Here is a 19,348-nt window from a genome sequence, read left to right on the forward strand (position 1 = left end):
TTTCGGGACATTGCTTTTGATATAATCCACCATCCTTACCCGCTGTCAAAATTGCGCTACGAGGGACTGAGGTGTGGCCAGCAGCGGTAGTAACCCTAGGCAAACAGTTTAATGTGTATACCAAAGATGATGGGTGACTGTCCTCAACCGGATGATATCACAGTCAAAGCCTAAAGACCGTAGTCCACCGAAGGCTTCTGGCATTCCGGCCCAGACTGGTTCCTGCTGGGTACCGTTAATCTCTTGCGTCAACAATTCCAGGGTTATTATTACCACGGCCGGACTGTTCCCTTTTGCCTGTAATACCCGCCAAGGTATACACCGGAGGTGGGATTTAGTGTTTGTTATTTATTTCCCTCCCCCCTCCCCCCCCCCAACCTCATCTTTCCACTTTCCCAACGTCCCCCTCAATCCATCTTCCATCACTCCTCAACCACCATTGATCATCACACGATAGTTCTATATCGCCGTAAGTACTGCGGAGTCTGCCTCATCGTGACTTCTTTCTACAGAGTTGTTCCGTTTCTACCAACTTAAGGAGTGAAGCTGACCTGATCGACCCCGCCGAGCAGTTTATTGAATCAACTCGCAGCCATGGTCGTCAAGGTAATTTCAACAACAGCTTCAAGCATCAATTCATAGTTCCAAAGGGATATCTCTGATTTCATGTGCAGGTTGGAATCAACGGCTTCGGTCGTATTGGCAGAATTGTACGTCCATATCGATTCTAATCCCCGCAAACTTTTGGCTTTTCGCTCACCCTGCGGTTATAGGTCTTCCGCAATGCGTGAGTGGTTTCCTTTAAGCCACCGGCCTAGCGCTAGAGGGGTGGAAAGGGAGATCGCAATTAACATGGTATATTTAGGGTTGAGCACCCAGAAGTCGAGATTGTCGCCGTGAATGATCCTTTCATTGAGACACACTATGCTGTATGTTGCTCTTCTCTGTCCAGCCTAGCGTCCTTTCGGCGCATCTCAACCGTTTGAATTCAAGCATTGGCTGCTCTGACACCTTTCAATTAGGCCTATATGCTCAAATACGACTCCACCCACGGCCGATTCAAGGGTGATGTCAAGTTCTCCGATAATGGTTTGGATGTTGATGGCAAGCACGTCCGCTTCTACCAAGAGAGGGATCCTGCCAACATCCCATGGGCCGAAACCGGTGCCGACTACGTCATTGAATCCACTGGTGTCTTCACCACCACGGAGAAGGCCAGCGCTCACTTGAAGGGTGGCGCGAAGAAGGTCATCATCTCCGCCCCATCTGCCGATGCCCCAATGTTCGTAATGGGTGTCAACAACGAGACATATAAGTCCGATATCAAGGTTCTCTCCAACGCCTCCTGCACAACCAACTGTCTTGCTCCTTTGGCCAAGGTTGTCAATGACAACTTCGGCTTGGTTGAGGGTTTGATGACCACCGTCCACTCCTATACCGCCACTCAGAAGACTGTCGATGGCCCATCCTCCAAGGACTGGCGTGGTGGCCGTGCCGCTGCTCAGAACATCATCCCTAGCAGCACTGGTGCCGCCAAGGCTGTTGGAAAGGTCATTCCATCTTTGAATGGAAAGCTCACCGGCATGTCTATGCGTGTCCCCACTTCTAACGTCTCCGTTGTTGACCTTACCTGCCGCACCGACAAGTCTGTTACCTATGATCAGATCAAGGAGGCTATGAAGAAGGCCTCTGCCAACGAGCTCAAGGGTTAGTGGACTTTCATTCTTCTTAACCTCTAAAGTTGCGCACCTTTGTTTGGCTAACTCTTTTTTTTTTTTTAGGAATCATGAGCTACTCTGAGGATGCTCTTGTTTCCTCCGATTTGAACGGAGACACTCACTCTTGCATCTTCGACGCTACCGCAGGTATCGCCCTTAACGACCACTTCATCAAGCTCGTTGCTTGGTACGACAACGAATGGGGCTACTCTCGCCGTGTGATCGACTTGATCGGTAAGGACTACCTAAAAATGTTTGTTGCGAACTCTGATGCTGACTTGTTTATAGCATACATTGCTGGTGTCGATGCCGGCAAATAGCTATCTAAAGAGAGTTATGGAGAGAAGAGTTTGCTCTAGGGAATGAGTACTGTTGTCTCAACAGAATGCTTCCCCATCCTGTATTCTTCAACCCGACTTGTCCTGGCATAGCTGGCTGTCATTCTTGCCTAACAATGTATGTTCTAGTTTTGCTGATGTAGAATGACCAAACAAAAGTGATATGACCACCAAGATAGGCAATCAATGAAAATATTGTTTTAATAGTGAACCCACTTCTTTGTCATGCATCGATTGATGCCATATTGGTTGGCGCAAGCCGCGTAGCTTCCCTTCAAAATCTGTGGCCAAACACACGGACGCCCTCATTCTGCATCAGCATGTTAAAACTGAACATTGAGCTCACTGAAAAGCCTTTCAAGCTATTCAATCTTCTCTTCTAATTCTTTCTCTCTTTCTCTCCTCCAAACTTTCTAAAGTTTCGTTCACCTCACCCCCACGTGATTTCTGCATTTTGCCCCTAACCTCACGTGAAGATACTAACTAACTTCTGAACCTTGTCAGTCAGCAGCTCTTATCATCACGTGCAGACTCACTGCACTTCTATCCGTCTCATCTCTCAAGTCGCGCTCCAGTAGGTTTAGTCTTCTTTTCTCCTGGTTCTTACGCCCGTTTGCACTGGAACTGCCAGAGCAAGCCTCACTTTCACTGCTTTGCATGCATAGAAATTTGTGAATTTTTTTTTGCCAGGTCCTTTCCTCAGTGTGCTGTTTCATTGCTGGGGGATAGATACATTTCACTTCATTTTCTCCCCGTTCCGTCCCATGATTTATTGAGTGCTTGTATGGAGCACATGAGCTCCATTTGATAAAGTACCCTTGATTTTCAACCTCTACGAAAAAAGAGCACTTTTCTGCAATTTTCTACATTGTACTATTTTCTTTTCTTGTCTATATTCGTCTCCAAGAGTGTGTAGTTTTGCACCTTGTTCGTTCTGCATTGTGAAGAGCTGGACTGTGTCCCTCTTCTCCGAACAGCAGGGGTTGCGAGAGCTGTTTTGATTACTTTTGGCTTTGCTGCATAATCATTTTGTCAGTACTCAAAGTATGACTGACTAAACACATCCCTGTTGAATAACAGCCCCTGCGTTCTCCAGTTATGGACGCAGACGAGGACATCGTCATGACGGGGACTGGCCCAACGGTCCCTGTCGGGGCTGGTCAGCCGTCAAGCGCCTCTCCGAAAAAGCTAGGTACGGAACCACAATTGAACGGAGCTTTTCAGGCCGAGTCGCTATTAGCATCGTTTCAAAGAAAAGTCGTGGCGCCCGGGAATCTAATTAAAGAAGTGGAAGATCAGCAAGCTAGCTCCGTCCCGACCGTGAAGTCGGAAGAGAATAAGGAAGAGCCCGAGCAAAAGGAAGAAGCGGAGATCTCTACAGACGAGGACGAGTCTGTATCGTCGGATCAGAGCGATGAGGTCCCGAAACTACTTCCCGTTTCGTCGTTGCCGTCTGGCGTGTGCTATGACATTCGGATGCGCTATCATTGTGAGGTCAAGCCGACTCTAGATGTTCACCCAGAGGACCCAAGGCGTATCTACTACATTTACAAGGAGCTTTGCAAAGCTGGACTTGTCGATGATCCAGATGCTTCAAGGCCGCTTGTATCTCAGCCATTGCTTCGTATTCCTGCGAGAGATGCCACGCACGAGGAGATATCGTTGATTCACGATTCTGAGCATTATGACTTTGTTCTCAGCACGAAAGGTAAGATCACTTTGACACGCCTGCCTCTAGCCTCTCAACATTTCGCTGGCCTTGGGGGCTATTTGTAGAGAATAGGAAATTGACGTTTTGCATAGACATGTCCGAAGATGAGTTGATTGCATTGGAGAGTACTCGAGACTCGATATATTTCAATACTCTCACGTTTACTTCGGCGATTCTAGCCTGCGGCGGTGCCATTGAAACTTGCAAGGCAGTGGTCTCAGGAAAGGTGAAGAACGCGATTGCAGTGATTCGTCCTCCTGGACACCACGCAGAGCAGTGCCAGGCAATGGGCTTTTGCCTGTTTAATAACGTCAGCGTTGCGGCAAGAGTTTGCCAGAAAACTTTCAAGGATAAGTGCCGGAAAATAATGATTGTGGATTGGTGAGTGCGATAGATTTGCTTGCCATTTTGTATACTGTTGCTGTCTTTAAGTTCGAGCGCGATTTGCTGACAAAAAATGACAGGGATGTGCACCATGGTAAACTCTAGTTATGTTCCCCGACATTTTATGTCATCAATCTTACAGATCTTTTAGGCAATGGAGTCCAAAATGCGTTTTATGACGACCCAAATGTGTTGTATATCTCTCTCCATGTCTATAAAGATGGTGCTTTCTACCCAGGCGGCGAGCAGGGGAATTGGGACCACTGTGGTGAAGGCAATGGGCTAGGAAAGTACGTTTCTTCAAGGACAATATTATATGTATGAGTGTCGAACTCACATCAAACAGGAATGTCAATATCCCATGGCCAACCCAAGGCATGGGTGACGGTGACTATCTCTATGCTTTCCAGGAAGTTATCATGCCAATTGGCTACGAGTTTAATCCGGATCTTGTTATCAGTAAGCTTTCCAGCCATCAGTTCGATTTAGGGCATAGTTTTGACAGGATTCCAGTCTCGGCCGGGTTCGATGCTGCTGCAGGTGATGAGCTCGGAGGCTGCTTCGTCACTCCGCCGTGCTATGCTCACATGACTTCTATGCTGATGAATCTTGCGAATGGCAAAGTAGCTGTTTGCTTGGAGGTAAGCGCATGCCTACCTTTTTATGGAATTTTTTTTTATGGGAGTTCACTAAGCATATCCCAGGGTGGATACAACTTCCGCTCGATTTCGAAATCCGCGCTCGCGGTGACTAGAACGCTGATGGGAGAGCCACCGGACAGACTCATTGGTGCTGGTGCGTCACAGGCGGGAGTCTCGACAGTGCGTAAGGTAACCATGATTCAGTCTAAGTACTGGCAATGCATGTATCCTAAAGGTGCGTGCGAGCTTTTGCATCCTTTCCCCTTTTTTTTCTTCAAAAAAAAAAAAAAAAAAAAAAAAAAAAAAAGAAATTAACCTGACCACATTTCAGGGCCTCCGGAGAGATTCTGGGGTAATCGAGTTCACGGTAAGTTAGATAAATCCTCGCGCCCATCTCACCTTGTTAACAGTTCGATATAGATATCATTCGACAATACCAAGCGAAACAGCTTTACGATGAGTACAAGCTAACTAGCCTGTTCATCTATCGAAATTCTATTTCCAAATCTTTTGAGAATCAAGTTCTTGCAAGGTCATAAACCGTTCTCTAGATAACACACGAATGGCTCGATGCTGACGAGATTCGCTATAGTCGGAATTATGATTGGCAAGTCCCGCTACTCGTCATCTTCCATGACCCGTATGTACTGTCCACGTCCATTAGCGTTCTGCAATACAGACAGGACTGACGGCATATCTCTAGTCCAGAGCTCATGGGAATCCCCCATCCTCTGACCAATAAGTTGGAGGCACACAACTGCTGGATGGTATGACTTAACTAGCGCAGCCCTAGCAAAAAAGGAATGGCTAACCAGGACCAAGGCTGATGGCGTCAAGGACTATATTGAATGGGCAATGAACAGGAACATAGCCGTTATCGACGTCAATATCCCAAAGCACATCACCAGGAGCAATGTATGCATCATTATTTTACCAGGAAATATCTTTGTTTCGAGGTGCTAATTGTGCTACACCATCCCAGACCGCCGATAGGTACGAGGATGAGGACCGGAGCAAGGAGAAGATGGCAAGCGAGCTTGCAGTTTATCTCTGGGAAAATTACATCGAGTACGAGTTCTTCTCTCTTTTCAGTGTCGCTTCGTGCAATGTAGCGGATTGCTAACATTTGATCCGTCTTTTTTCTCTTTTTGTTTTTGCGCAGGCCAAACGAAGCTAGCCACGTTTTCTTTCTGGGAGTTGGCGACGCGTTTGGGGGTCTCGCAGACTTGCTCATCGAAAAAGGTATGAATGCCTTCAGTTGCTGTTTTTTTATGACAGTTGCAACCCCCAGAAACCGTAATGCTAACACCATGCCTTATTGCATAGAGCGCGTATACCCTCGCGTCAGCGGCGTCATCTCCTTTGTTGCCGAGAACGTAGTCCGGGCAGTGTCAAGCCACACAAACATCTGGCTTTCTAAGTGGTATAAAGATGTAAATTTGACCCTAGAGCCAAGTACCCCTTCTATTCTTACTTCACCCTAGGATGGCTAGATCTCTGACCTTGTGAAAATTTTCCCCTTCCTCTCTAGAACTCTTTAATATATGTTTCGCACCATCACGGCGTCTTCAACATTCCCGAAGGCTCCAAGAGACCTTCAAAGCGCTACGGGCGCATTCTTAGATCCCCGAAGAAGACCCTCAACGAGATGCTCCTTGCCCACATGGATGACGTGACGAAGTGGATAGAAGAGAGAATCCAAGGGGAGACCGAAGAAGAGTGATGGAAAAGAGTGCATTCGGATTTCCGTTTTCCGCGCCAGTTGAAGGACGCGTTTTACTTTTTAAAAACAAAGGGCGGCTAGGGAGGAGGAAGATCTCGGTGAAGTCTCTTTTTTTTTTCTCTCCTTTCTCTCTATCGATTCTTTTTTTTATTATCACGGTGTTTTTACACGCGGAATAGGAATGAGATTCAACTTCAAGAAGAGAATTTTCTTTTCGTTTCGGCTTTCTTTCCTTTTTTTTTTTTTTTTTTTTTTTCCCGCGGTTTTGTGGTCGACTAATCGCGAGCAAAGTCTTATCCTCAAGCTTCCCCAACCCCCCTGTCAAGGCTTTCCCATATGTGTTGTGATATCACCGTCGCACAACAGCCCTGAATGTTGCATAAAGAGGCCAAAACCCTGCGAGGTCCTCCGCTTGGACTCTCGCGCAAACCGCAAGCAAACCCAACCCTCCCCCCCTTCCCCCCTGGTGCGGGGACGGCTTGGACCAAAAGCAGAGCTTACCAGGTTGGACAAAGAGGTCCTAGCTATAGATCCGTGTGCTCGTTGAACCCGGTGGTTTGGTCGTTTCGTGCACGGGAGGGCCCGATGAAAAGCTGGGCTCGTGCGATTTGACGCTTGGGTATCATGTTGGATTTTGCTGTCGCAGGGTGCATTGTGCTTGAACTACCTCTTTTTCTATTTTTATTTTTTATTTTTATTTTTGCTATTGTTGTTGCTGGGATCGTTTTCTCTTCTCTCAACAAAATGCACATGTGACATGATCGAGCGAATATGGGTTTTTATCCGACTATGCACGGAGGACTCCGTGCGTTGTTCTCGTTGCCAGATCGCAGCGAGCAAATTGCTACATAGTAACCGAAGAGCGCATCAGCGTGGAGCCAGCACACGTTAAGAGGACTGGGCGTATATAGGTATAATTTCACCCCGCCGGAACTCCTGTACGTGGTGCGTGAGATGACTCGCAACCAAGCGTCGGCTATCATTCGCACGTAAACCAGAAGCCCTTGGGACCAAATAGACTTGGTTTCCCGGGCGTTGGTTATAATCCCCGGTTTTGGGGGTTAAACCCAGACGCCACAGTACCAAAGGAGTACTGTAGCATTATTCTCGGACAGAGAGAGGTTGGTATGGAGTACGGAGGGAGCTTGTGTGAAAAAAAAAAAGAAACTCTTGCGGTGAGTTCTCATCGCCACATGCAAAATGAGACAAGGCTTGAGACAAAAAGGCATCATATGACTACAATGGTGATGACTTGATTATGCCTCTCCCTTTTCCCCTTTTCTCCTTTTTTTCTCTTTTTTTTTTTTTCTGATTTATTTTTGTTCCACACATACAGAGTAGATCGCGCGAATTTCGCATTTGCCGCACTCAAACCTGGAACGCTGAGAAAAAGGTTATAGCCAACTCAACTCATTCACTGCCTCTGGGGTTTGACTTGGCCTCCAAAAAAAAAAAAAAAAAAAAAAAAAAAAAAAAGACAAAAGCCGAAACGCCATGTGATACCTGCCGGGTTGATCGCAAAAAGACGACAAGCATCGAGACGTATGTACAGATGTGCATCAAAGGGTGGCGCGTCTCTGCACGATTTGGCATGTGAATAAAACAGCGGTAATTTTGGACATTTGTATATTATTAGTCTGGTTAATTTCAACGTAACTCCACAGTTTCTTTATCCCTCAGAGGCCTGAAGAGAACGGCGGGGAAAAAAAAAAAAAGGTTGTTTAGGGCCTGGGGAGTAGAATAACACCACGTTGACGGATGTAGATGCTACCTCAAGGATTGTGTCGCATTCGTTAGTGGGGAGAAACATGAGATTCGCCACCCAAGTGCCTTAAAACACTGTTTCCCGGCGACTCCATACGAATAATCCCGGAGGGAGAGAGGGAGGGGGGGGGGCGCGCGAGGAGGCCAGAGGCACGTCGGAAACATGTCATCTGTGTATTGAGGACAATGGCCGGAGGAGAATAAACGTCACCGGTCCGCTGACCCTGGGCAGAAGCAAAAAAACTCAGTTCATTGATCCTGCGAAGCCAAGGCAGGGAGAGAGTTCCAACGCTTGCAGAAGTGGATGGTACCGGGGATAGCTTCAAATCCTCCCTTCAGCTGGGGAAAAGAACGCAGCTAAATCCACGAAGGCCAAAGCATGCATGCATGCATGCATCATAGCGTAGATAGTAATAGTATTATATGTAGATACCTCCAGCTATGCTTGCGCACAGGCTCGCTCCCAGGATTTATACCCCGTCTTAGTTATGGATGGTTGACTGCATGGAATAAATTGGAGAGCGGTAAATGACCGGCACATTTCAGATATGACAGAGAGCTTCCTTTCTCCCTTTTCTTTCCTTCTTTCTTTCCTTTTTTTTTTTTTTTTTGGCATCGGGCTAAGCTGTTGAACGGGAGGATTCGGCATTTGGGAAGATCCTCTGGACGGGTTCACCATTTCCTCACTTACAGTACTTCCATCCGCCTAGACTCGGCCCGGACCCGGGTTTCTGAGGGGGAATTGATCCACGGTTCATTGCTCTTTTTTGAGGGGAATTGATCCATGGTCATTGCTCTGTTTCTGGAATACTCCGTAGAATCCTGCTCTTCTTCTCTTTTTTTTCTTTTTTTTTTCGATTTTTAGGCGAGGATGGATCGCAGGAGAAGGACGGGGTGTAACTAAGTCAAGCCATTACTGTAAACGCTGGAGGAATTTTACTACGGTCTAACATTCTTAGTAGAATCATTACTCCGTATTCCGTATTCTGTTAACTTCCAGTGATGATGGCTAATAGTCTTCATCGGAAATATCCGAGGCGCAGCAGGAGATCACGCTTGCTCCAAGCCGCCACGCTCGGGTTGTCTGAGGGGAAAAAAAAAAAAAAAAAAAGAAAGGCCAACAAAAAGTGCTTGCAACCGTCCAGAGGGATCGCCGCGACCACCCCACACGAACCCGGCCATCCCTGTCTGCGCGAAGCTTTTCCTGGCCGAGGGCCCCAAACCGGTTTGAGCTTAGGGCTTGGCTGGGGGCAAGAAATGAACATTCCGCGTCGCAGCTCAGGGTAGCATTTGCGCTGGCATCCAAGGATCTTTCAACCTGCGTGATGAGAGGTTGGGGGAGGAGGAGGAGAAACGACCAACCTCTCATCTTGAAAGATCCTTGGATGCCATCAATATCATCGCTATCATCGCTAGGAGACAGAACGGGCCAAAAAAAAAAAAAAAAAAAAAAAAAAAAGAAAATGAAGAATGAAGGAGAAAAGCTTTTTCCCCACAGCTTCTGTAAGCTTCGAGATTGGCTTAGATAAACCAAAAATCGATCCAAACGGCGAAGCTAAACTACAGTAAGGACGAACCTTTTTACGGAGTACAGTACGGATTACGGAGGTGGTTTGGAATCCCCCCGGATATTGTTTTAATGAATTGTTCGTCTTTTGACCCCGGACCGTTTGATGCTTCTGATTGCATCAGCAGTCCCGCCACGAGGTGCAGAATCATATCTCAGATACCCCAATTCTCCCGCGCTGCCCGGTAATCGGGAGAACAAGCAGAGGAACCGGAACAGGAACAGGAACAGGAAACCGGGTCTTTCGGTCAAACCCAGCCACTTACGGATGAACCGACTGATTACTACTATGTACCCCGTACTCCGTGGAACGATGGCAAAAAAAAATAAAAAAGAAAAAAAAAGAAGAGAGGACGGGGAGCCCTAACCGCAATTATGCTTGTCAGGTTCGGTCGGCTCGGTTTGAAACATCGCGTTCGCAGCGGCGGCGTGACTGGCCAGCCCGCCGATGATCCCATTTCCGCAGCCCGCCCAATCAGACACGCCGCCCCAGCTTTTGGTGATTTTTTCTTTTTTTTCTTTTCTTTTCTTTTTTTTCTTTTTCAAACCAGAAAATGATAATAATAAAAAAAAGGGGGAGCGGACTTGTAATACGAACAGGTATATGAATATCGAGTATGGAGGTAAGTTAACTGAAGCCATATTAAACACATGGAAGTAGTTATAGTTAACTGACTAACTTAGTTAAGTTTTTACCCTGGAGGAAGCAAGCCACCGCCATCCATCCACATAATTTACTAATTTACTACGGAGTACTCCGTACGGAGTATACTACTGGAGTATGCTTTCCTTCCTTCCCGCCTGAGCTCCCTTGACTAAGTTTTACCTGCCCTGTAGGGTTGGAATCAAACCGACATTCGCTTTCCCTTATTGTGATTTTTTGACTTTTTTTATTATTTCCGGGGTTGTGCCTTCTTATTCTTCTTCTTCTTCTTCCTTCCTCTCCTTCCTTCCTTCTTCTCCTTCCCTCTTTTCTTTTCTTACCTACCTCCTTCCTCATTCTACTACTTCCTTCCTCATTCTACTACTTCCTTCCTCATTCTACTACTTCCTTCCTCATTCTACTACTTCCTTCCTCATTCTACTACTTCCTTCCTCATTCTACTACTTCCTTCCTCATTCTACTACTTCCTTCCTCATTCTACTACTTCCTTCCTTCCTCCTTCGCCCACTGCCACATCAGGCAACTGACTCGAAACTCCCGCTTCTTTGTCTTCTTCTTCTCTTCTTCTCTTCTTCTCTTCTTCTCTTCTTCTCTTCTGCTTGCTTCACTTGCTTTGAAAAAGATTTGAAAGAGAACCGCCCAGCATGGCTGGAACCTCCGACGTGTCGCGTGTCGAGGCCCCGGTGACCCTGAAGGCGTATCTGATGTGCGCCTTCGCGGCCTTCGGTGGCATCTTCTTTGGCTACGACTCCGGCTACATCAACGGCGTGTTGGGCATGGACTTCTTCATCGAGGAGTTCACCGGCCTGCGCAAGTCCGACTTCTCCCCCGACGAGGTCAAGGACAAGTTCGTCGTTCCGTCCTGGCAGAAGTCCCTCATCACCTCCATCCTCTCCGCCGGAACCTTCTTCGGCGCCATCATCGCCGGTGACCTCGCCGACTTCTTCGGCCGCAGGACCACCATCATCAGCGGTTGCGCCGTCTTCATCGTCGGCGTCGCTCTCCAGACCGCGTCCACCACCGTCGCCCTCCTCGTCGTCGGCCGCCTGGTCGCCGGCTTCGGTGTCGGTTTTGTCTCCGCCATCATCATCCTCTACATGTCCGAGATCGCCCCCCGAAGGGTGCGCGGCGCCATCGTCTCCGGCTACCAGTTCTGCATCACCGTTGGGCTGCTCTTGGCCTCCTGCGTCGACTACGGAACCCAGGAGAGAACCGATTCCGGCTCCTACCGCATCCCGATCGCCCTGCAGATGCTCTGGGCTCTCATCCTCGCCGTCGGCCTCTTCTTGCTCCCGGAATCGCCCCGTTACTACGTCAAGAAAGGCGACGTCGAGCGTGCCAAGGCCGCCCTCGCCTCCGTCCGTGGTCAGCCGCTCGATTCCGAATTTATCCAGCAGGAGCTTGCCGAGATCGTCGCCAACCACGAGTACGAGCTGCAGGTCGTCCCCCAGGGCAGCTATTGGGCATCTTGGCTCAACTGCTTCCGTGGCTCGCTCTTCGATCCCGCCAGCAACCTTCGTCGCACCATCCTCGGTACCTCTCTCCAGATGATGCAGCAATGGACCGGTGTCAACTTCATTTTCTACTTCGGCACCACCTTCTTCCAGTCCCTCGGCACCATCAGCAACCCGTTCTTGATCGGCCTCATCACGACCTTGGTCAATGTCTGCTCTACCCCAATCTCCTTCTGGGCAATCGAGAGGATCGGCCGTCGCCCCTTGCTCATCTGGGGTGCTTGTGGCATGTTCGTCTGTGAATTCATCGTCGCCATCGTGGGTGTCACGGTTGGTGAAAGGCAGGATGCCGTCAGGGCCATGATCGCATTCATCTGCATCTACATTTTCTTCTTTGCCAGCACGTGGGGTCCTGGTGCCTGGGTTGTCATTGGCGAGATCTTCCCGCTCCCTATCCGTGCCAGAGGCGTTGGCCTTGCGACCGCATCCAATTGGCTCTGGAACTGCGTATGTGCTTTCCAATTTCTTAGAAGATCAATTCAGGTATACGGGCTAACCACGGGCACAAACAGATCATCGCAGTCATCACCCCGTACCTCGTCTATTCCGACAAAGCCAACTTGGGTCCCAAGGTCTTCTTCCTCTGGGGCTCTCTCTGCGTCATGTGTTTCATCTACGCATACCTCCTCGTCCCTGAAACAAAGGGTCTCACTCTCGAACAAGTGGATAAGATGCTCGAAGAGACTACCCCTCGTACTTCAGCGAAATGGAAGCCGCATACAACATTTGCTTCGGAGATGGGGCTTACGGAGAAGGCCACCCTTGAAGAAGCTGTTGCCATCGAAGTTAGTCCAGATCACAAAGAGACGGTTTAAGCAGATCTCTCTAATTGCCTCGTCTAACTGAGTACTTGAGTACTCATCTCTTCTCGTCCTTTTTTTTTCTTTCTTTTCTTTTCCTTTTTTTTTTTTTTTGCTTCACGATAATTCGAGCTTTTGAGTGGCGTTGTTTTTTTCCCAGCACAGGGGTTATGGAGTTTGCTTTCTGTTAATATGGATGGGCATGTGGATAAAAAAGGTATGAGGGCATAATACCCGGAGGGATGTGTTTTAATTTGTGTGTCTGTGTGTTTGTGTTTATTTAACGAGAGTTGTCTGCAAATACGGCATCAGTCCAACGGCAGATAATGCCAGGTTTTAAAGTACTGCAACGATGAGTTTCACCAGTTAACACTTCCAATTTCTGTGGTGCCTGTTGTAGTAGAATTGGATCTTCAGAAGTAACTTAAAAAGAGAGTTTGCTCATACGGTGACGATAAAAGGGACGCAGTCACACAGTACCGCCCTGGCCGAATAGAGCTGGTCCCCCGGTCGCCCTGCTGCTTCATGGCCCGCAGAGTACCTTACGGGCCTCCCCGTTTAAGAGGTACGGGGTACTCCGAACATAGCTACTCAAGATTGGAGGTATGTACTCCCCGCCTGCGCTGTTATGGGGTAAACATGGGTGCTGAGAGACTGGCGGGAGCTTTTTTTTTTTTTTTTTTGCGCCATTGTTGCACCCCGTAAAACAGTCCACAAAGGATATGTTAACCATATTCAGACCAGGGGACAACCTTTTTCACCCACTTTCTTGGTTTCTCAAATGTTATTTTCTTTTCTTTTTTCCTTTTTTTTTTTTTTTTTTTTTTTGTTTTTTAATATTGCCAGACTAACATGATCACTTTAGCGCATTGGCGACAGGTGAAGATGACGAATGCATTTGCTTGTGTGTGATCCGAAAGCTGGGAATTGTGCTTTTTCGCCCTCCTCCCCCTTTGGCGACTCCAGCAGCTGTTAGAGTGGCCAGGAGTCCTGTGGGACTGCGCGGCCTTTTTCCGGATTTGCTTGTTCCACGTATGGTATATCGTTCGGTTTCTGCAGGAGGAACATAGCTAACAAGCCACTGTTGCTCTCCTCGTTTGTCGGTGAGAGCGGTAAGGGGCCCAAGAAGCCAATCTAAGTTATGGGATCGGCTCATCGAAAGAGAAGGGGAGGGCGCACACGCACAGCGTGTTTCAACCAAGCTAGGTTGCGGTTGACGTCTGGTTTGGGAATTGATTTGGAATAGTAGGGTATATGCTGTTAAGTATTGACGTCGACGAAAGGCAGGATGCTTCCCCAGACCCAGGGAGCAAGTTCTGGGGTTTCTGTGGTGAGAGTGTGTTGAAAGATGGTCGTCCCTCTCCAACTGGAGCTTGGAACGGAAACTTTGCTCTTGAATCCTGGCGAAGTTAAGACTCGCGGAGTTCATCACAACCCATTGGAGCCTGGGGGAAAGAAGGGATCATGCCGTTCGCACCTGGGATGGTGGATGACTCGAACGACTGAACTCCTTTGTTGACTGAATTGCCTGATGCTGGAAAGGAAGTTCTCCGAGACTCGTTCTCGCTGCTAGTCTTGGGGACCTTTGGAGTGTCCATGGTTAGGAATATGGGGATCGCTCCTCTAGCTCTCATAATGGACTGATGATTGGACAACCTTCGTCTTGGGAACTTGTCGGAGTCTGGCCAAGAGTGGTTAGCAGGTCAAGTGCCAAGGCGATTTGACGCTTGTTTTGGCCGGAGATGGCGGCCAGAACGCGCTGAACAAAGATTCATCCTTTTTGAGAACGCCACCACGAGCCCCAGACGAAGGATTGGATGAGCAAGCAGTTTGAGATTTCAACAGTTCCCAACACTTGCCACAATCCTTCACTCTACACCAATTGTCAACTTGATGGACCCATATTTTAAGAAGTCCGATAGCGGCCAAAGGGTATGCGTGATCGCATCTCGATCCTTGGGATCACTTGGGAATCTGGGGTATGGGGGCTTCCCTGCGTCGATTTTTTCTACGACGTGCTCCGTATGTATGCGGTGTGTCACATAAGACACAGGGCGGAAGATTTCCCCACCAGGCCCATCAACATATGGAGAAAGCGTGGCCAGGATTCCTAGACTTGCTCCAGCGTATTTGTTCATGGAGGCAGCCATATAATAATAATATTGGGAGCAAGACTGTCCGTGAATGCCAATGATGGATACACACCCACTTCCTACCTCGAGAATCTGGCCACGGAATTCAAGTGCAGCTTGGAATCTGGGAATCCTTCAACCATTTGTTGAGTTAGGATTGTCAAATAAAGCATTGGTTAGCCTGGCTCGGCATGGGTCCGGTATCCCAAAGATTGTTGTTCTTCACTGGACGCATGGGCGGGCCAATCTGTTCGGGAATTTAGAAATATAATAGGCTCGACAAGAACAGGTCAACGGCCATCGTCCGAAGCAAACGATTCGAGCTGCTAAGCGCTGGCGCCCGTTATACCAATTATCTCGCCCGTTCGAAGCGGGATAGGGTCGTTAGCCTGACCGCCATGCCTTCAAGTTTCGGCAGCGCTCGAAGATCTCGGACACTCCGAACGAGGGCTGCCGCAGGTCGAACCGAGGAAAGTTGTTGGCTCGAACCAGACTTTGCGGGGTAATAAGGTTATCGGCTCCAACTCAACCGGGAAACTTTATCTTAGTCGTACAGTAACCGGGCCACGAGTTCTCCGGGATTCGTGAGCGCGTTCAAACCAAACCCCTGGGCAGTTCTGGCTGGGCTGCTTATTCAAGCTTATTCTACTGTACCCCTCCGCGGAAAGGGAAAATTTCACGCCGGGAACGATTCGGCATGGCGCAGTCACAGGTTCCATGGTTTATCAATCCTTGGGGTGAAAGTTTTCCGCTCTGCTGGGCGAGTTGGTTCCCTTTTTTTTCCTTTTCTTTTCTTTTCTTTTTTCTCTTTTTTGCTTCGCAGCGTGCTCCCATCGTGTGCATACCCCAGTACCTACTGTATATCGGGAACTGCATAGAAATGCATGCGGAATATCACATGGCATAGATGCAGAGATGTCTCTGGAGTGAGGAGGCTGCTCTCGGGCGAAACCTGAAGGGCAGCCATGTATATGCTCAATTTCCAGCCTGTGGACCCATCCCCATGCCCATCTCCATCCCCAGACTTCCTTTGGCCACCTTTGAAAATGCAAAAATAAGGCCCCATTTTGGACAAAGACGGTTAGCCCCCCCCTCGGGCCAGCCGAGGTTTGATGCCGAAAATGGTCGGTTCAATCGTATACTATTCCCACCAGCTTAGCTTTCCGCAAACTTGCCTGCTGCGAGCCCGGAATGATTTTACTTTGATCAGACCCGACTGGACTGCTTTTTCGCTTAGCTTCAACTTTGTCTTAGAGTTACACTTTTCGTGTTTAGTTCCATCTGGAAGGCAAAACTTCCCAGCAGGTCCACATTATCATGGTATTTGCGAATCCATGCCCCATCCAGTATTTGCGCGCACCCACTCCATCCGATGGTACTGAGAACAGATCCATGATGCGGGCGGGGGGGGGCGGGGAGGAACAATGGTGAGCGCTGACCAGACAGATGCTTTTCTGGAGAAGGTGCATATATAGGTCTGGCGCTGCACCTTGGTCCATACGAATTGGCAGAGCAACCAGCTTCTCGATAACCCCCAGATTTATCAGATTGTCAGAACCTGTGCTCGCCGTGAGAGGAAGGATGTCACGAGATGAAGAGAAAGCTCCCGACGGCGGGGTCGAGCATGTCGACACCGTCACCAAGAACAATTATTCGGATGTCGACATCGACGAGGAGTTCTCGTACAAGGAGCAACGAAAAATCATCCACCGCGTGGATCTGCGGCTGGTGACGATTTGCGGCCTGGGTTACTGCATAAGTTTGATGGACAGAACCAACACCTCCATGGCGGCCATTGCAGGGTATGGCCAACGATTTTCCGAACAGAATGGATCCTGAGAGCGAGGGGCTGATCTATTTTCTTCGTTTTTAGGATGAACCGGGACCTGGAGCTGACAGTGGGCTTCCGCTATGTAAGCAAGCTTTTGTCCGTCTACTTGCGGCTGAACGAAGTACTGATGAACCTATGCAGTCCGTCATCGTTTTGATCTTCTTCGTCACATATATCGTCTGTCAACCTTTTGCGACCGCCATTATTAGAAAAATTGGACCTCAGATCTTTATCTCTGTGATTATTGCCTCCTGGGGAGTAGTTTTGATTGTATAGGATCCCCCTTTTTTCGTGCAATTGTGGCGCATATATGCTCATCCACCTCCAATAGGGCTTCGGCTTTGTGAAGAACTGGGAGCAAATGGCTGCTCTACGAGCTCTCCTTGGTGCTCTTGAGGCTGGTTTCTTCCCGGGGACTGTCTATCTTCTTTCGTGCTGGTATTCACGATGTGAGTAGCTGGGATTTTTCACTGCTTAACAAAAAGAAAAAAGAAATTTTTTTTTGCAATACGAGCTAACTCCTGTGGCAGATGAGGTGCACCAGCGATACTCCCTGTTTTACTTCATCGGCGCTGTCGCTGCCTCCTTGTCTGGTATCCTTGCCTTTGGACTAAGTCAGATGGACGGCATGCACGGTCTGGGAGGATGGAGATGGATCTTCATCATGGAGGGAGTGGTAAGTGTTGCGAGAGAATTTTGATGCGGGCTCTGCTCATAGACTTACCGCCTCTCCTCGTCTTCTCCAGATTTCCGTTGCGGTTGCCATCATTTGCTATATTTTCATCGTTGACTTTCCCGACAAAGCCGACAAAGCATGGGGTTTCCTTAACTCGAAAGAGCAAGCATTTATCCTTCGACGCCTGAACAAAGACCGCGGTGATGCGGATCCAGAACCGTTCACTTTCGCGAAGTTCCTTCGACCTGCTCTGGATCTGAAGATTTGGGGTTTCGCAATGATTTTCTTGTATGTAACCGGCGAAAAAAAAGTAGTCTCCGTTCCTATTACCGTCGATCGAATGCTGACAATCATGGGCATCACAGCTGTCTCACAACCGTCACTTACGCCATTGCATATTTCCTGCCCATCATTCTTGCCCAGGGCATGGGATTCGGCGTCGGAGAATCGCAATGTTTGGTGGCCCCGCCCTACTTCTTTGCTGCGATCCTCATGTTTGCGACATCCTGGGCTGGAGATAAATACAAGACGCGAGCCCCCGTTCTCGTGTTCAACGCCATCGTTACCTTGATCGGACTACCGATGATGGGATTTGCCAAGGGGAACGCTGTGCGCTACGTGGGTGTCTTCCTTACAACCGCGGGAGCCAACGCCAATATTCCGGCGTCGATGGCGTACCAGGCGAACAATATCCGAGGACAATGGACTCGAGCGCTGTCCAGTGCGACGTTGGTGGGAATGGGCGGCGTTGGAGGTATCGCGGGTAGTTTGGTGTTCCGATCACAGGACGCACCAGAGTATATCCCCGGTATCTGGGCTGCTATCACGTAAGGACTCCTCTTTTTTTTTTTTTTTTTTTTTTTTTTTTAAATCTCCCTCCCCGCCGGAAAATCGGGCACATAAGTCGCTAACAACAACGTTACCTTTGTCATAATATAGATCCCAACTGCTTATCCTCGTCATCGTTGCAATCATGAGTCTGTACTTCTGGAGGTGCAATCGCAAGGCAGATCGTGGAGAGATGGTCATTGAGCGGTCCCCAGAGTTCCGCTATACAATTTGAATGATCATACATTGAAAGTATATGTATATATACCCTGATGGTTTTGTGATTTGAGATGGTCTCAAAAGGGTCATCGACTCGGGGGGTGTCGTCTTACACGGGGCCCGGTAGCCTGAGATATTATTAATAATGACACATATCCTGTTTGGGATAGATGATTTGACGATGGATCCATAAGTCCATATATCACAGAGTAGCATCCTTTTTTATCTTTTCGTAACAAATGGCCCTTTGAGCATTATATTAATAATACCCCCTGTAGCGTACCGCAATCAGCCTGGCATGAATGCACAGTGCCATCGAGTGCGGGTTGATGACTGCTATCATGCACAATCTTTGAGATGCAAGCAAGCGGATAGTTACCTTGTTTTGCTGGGGAACATTTTGTCTTCTTGAGCAGGTTTCCCGTCTGTCTGTTCTCGTGCCCTTCTTTTTTTTTTCGCCGGGATGGAGGAGAAGACGCGAGATGGCGTGGTGACAAGGGAGGTACTTCTAGGTACATTCGGTGTCGGATAGAGTTTCACCGGGTGACTTGAGGGGGATTTGGCCTGAAAAAAAAAAAAAAAATTAATACGTGATCAAGGTTTCTTTTTGGGCATCCACGGAACGGAGAGGTACGGTAGGTACGTAAAATAGGTACAGTACAGGCGAAAGGTAATTCGGGGGAAAACTGGCAATGTTGCAGCGGGAATTGCGGCGGGCGGAAGATGTAAAATTCTTGTGATTTCAATTTCGAGACATCACGAAGATCTGAGTAAAACTGTTTTTTTATTTAATTTGTTTACATCGGCGAGAGCCAGCGGCTTCTCTATCTGTGAGTGA

At 48.4% G+C, this 19,348-nt stretch overlaps 7 protein-coding genes across 7 annotated transcripts; 6 read left to right on the forward strand and 1 right to left on the reverse strand.

The window, feature by feature from the left end:
* The first annotated feature begins 405 nt into the window (after nt 1-405).
* Nucleotides 406-2,267, forward strand: CIMG_06404 (glyceraldehyde-3-phosphate dehydrogenase). Its single transcript, XM_001242507.2, has 8 exons — nt 406-469; nt 573-606; nt 675-710; nt 774-787; nt 866-929; nt 1,023-1,707; nt 1,782-1,952; nt 2,007-2,267. The coding sequence occupies exons 2-8, from the start codon at nt 595-597 to the stop codon at nt 2,036-2,038; spliced, it is 1,014 nt and encodes a 337-aa protein (XP_001242508.1). The 5' UTR covers nt 406-469; nt 573-594; the 3' UTR covers nt 2,039-2,267.
* Nucleotides 2,268-2,660: 393 nt separating this feature from the next.
* CIMG_06405 (histone deacetylase clr3) lies at nt 2,661-6,738 on the forward strand. Its single transcript, XM_001242508.2, has 16 exons — nt 2,661-3,764; nt 3,860-4,148; nt 4,232-4,245; nt 4,303-4,441; nt 4,498-4,610; nt 4,665-4,792; nt 4,856-5,027; nt 5,124-5,159; nt 5,213-5,324; nt 5,385-5,432; nt 5,496-5,559; nt 5,615-5,707; nt 5,775-5,860; nt 5,955-6,034; nt 6,119-6,225; nt 6,324-6,738. Exons 1-16 carry the CDS (start codon nt 3,155-3,157, stop codon nt 6,513-6,515), a joined length of 2,283 nt encoding a protein of 760 aa, XP_001242509.2. The 5' UTR covers nt 2,661-3,154; the 3' UTR covers nt 6,516-6,738.
* On the forward strand, nt 6,280-7,464 carry CIMG_13055 (uncharacterized protein). Its single transcript, XM_004445313.1, has one exon. It carries the CDS (start codon nt 6,697-6,699, stop codon nt 7,060-7,062), a length of 366 nt encoding a protein of 121 aa, XP_004445370.1. The 5' UTR covers nt 6,280-6,696; the 3' UTR covers nt 7,063-7,464.
* Nucleotides 7,465-10,450: 2,986 nt separating this feature from the next.
* Nucleotides 10,451-10,722, forward strand: CIMG_13056 (uncharacterized protein; the record flags this gene model as incomplete). The annotated part of the gene is made up of 3 exons (XM_001242510.2): nt 10,451-10,469; nt 10,531-10,625; nt 10,684-10,722. 3 exons carry the CDS (start codon nt 10,451-10,453, stop codon nt 10,720-10,722), a joined length of 153 nt encoding a protein of 50 aa, XP_001242511.2.
* Nucleotides 10,723-11,061: 339 nt separating this feature from the next.
* On the forward strand, nt 11,062-13,195 carry CIMG_06408 (sugar porter (SP) family MFS transporter). The gene is made up of 2 exons (XM_001242511.2): nt 11,062-12,471; nt 12,537-13,195. Exons 1-2 carry the CDS (start codon nt 11,155-11,157, stop codon nt 12,837-12,839), a joined length of 1,620 nt encoding a protein of 539 aa, XP_001242512.1. The 5' UTR covers nt 11,062-11,154; the 3' UTR covers nt 12,840-13,195.
* Nucleotides 13,196-14,233: 1,038 nt separating this feature from the next.
* CIMG_11743 (uncharacterized protein) lies at nt 14,234-14,962 on the reverse strand (the record flags this gene model as incomplete). The annotated part of the gene is made up of 2 exons (XM_012358669.1): nt 14,234-14,505; nt 14,704-14,962. The coding sequence occupies 2 exons, from the start codon at nt 14,960-14,962 to the stop codon at nt 14,234-14,236; spliced, it is 531 nt and encodes a 176-aa protein (XP_012214092.1).
* Nucleotides 14,963-16,471: 1,509 nt separating this feature from the next.
* CIMG_06409 (phthalate transporter) lies at nt 16,472-18,526 on the forward strand (the record flags this gene model as incomplete). The annotated part of the gene is made up of 8 exons (XM_001242512.2): nt 16,472-16,758; nt 16,830-16,869; nt 16,929-17,057; nt 17,119-17,236; nt 17,318-17,463; nt 17,534-17,751; nt 17,829-18,290; nt 18,403-18,526. The coding sequence occupies exons 1-8, from the start codon at nt 16,538-16,540 to the stop codon at nt 18,524-18,526; spliced, it is 1,458 nt and encodes a 485-aa protein (XP_001242513.2). The 5' UTR covers nt 16,472-16,537.
* Nucleotides 18,527-19,348: the final 822 nt, after the last annotated feature.

The sequence above is a fragment of the Coccidioides immitis genome, assembly GCF_000149335.2.
Source record: "Coccidioides immitis RS genomic scaffold supercont3.2, whole genome shotgun sequence".
Taxonomy (NCBI): domain Eukaryota; kingdom Fungi; phylum Ascomycota; class Eurotiomycetes; order Onygenales; family Onygenaceae; genus Coccidioides; species Coccidioides immitis.

Coding starts and splice junctions, on each gene's coding strand:
- CIMG_06408 (XM_001242511.2), top strand. CDS start 11,155: ATGGCTGGAACCTCCGACGTGTCGCGTGTCGAGGCCCCGGTGACCCTG. Junction 12,472..12,536: donor CCAATTGGCTCTGGAACTGC/GTATGTGCTTTC, acceptor GGGCACAAACAG/ATCATCGCAGTCATCACCCC.
- CIMG_13055 (XM_004445313.1), top strand. CDS start 6,697: ATGAGATTCAACTTCAAGAAGAGAATTTTCTTTTCGTTTCGGCTTTCT.
- CIMG_06404 (XM_001242507.2), top strand. Junction 930..1,022: donor TCATTGAGACACACTATGCT/GTATGTTGCTCT, acceptor CCTTTCAATTAG/GCCTATATGCTCAAATACGA. Junction 1,708..1,781: donor CTCTGCCAACGAGCTCAAGG/GTTAGTGGACTT, acceptor TTTTTTTTTTAG/GAATCATGAGCTACTCTGAG.
- CIMG_06405 (XM_001242508.2), top strand. CDS start 3,155: ATGGACGCAGACGAGGACATCGTCATGACGGGGACTGGCCCAACGGTC. Junction 5,028..5,123: donor GCAATGCATGTATCCTAAAG/GTGCGTGCGAGC, acceptor ACCACATTTCAG/GGCCTCCGGAGAGATTCTGG. Junction 5,560..5,614: donor AGGCACACAACTGCTGGATG/GTATGACTTAAC, acceptor ACCAGGACCAAG/GCTGATGGCGTCAAGGACTA.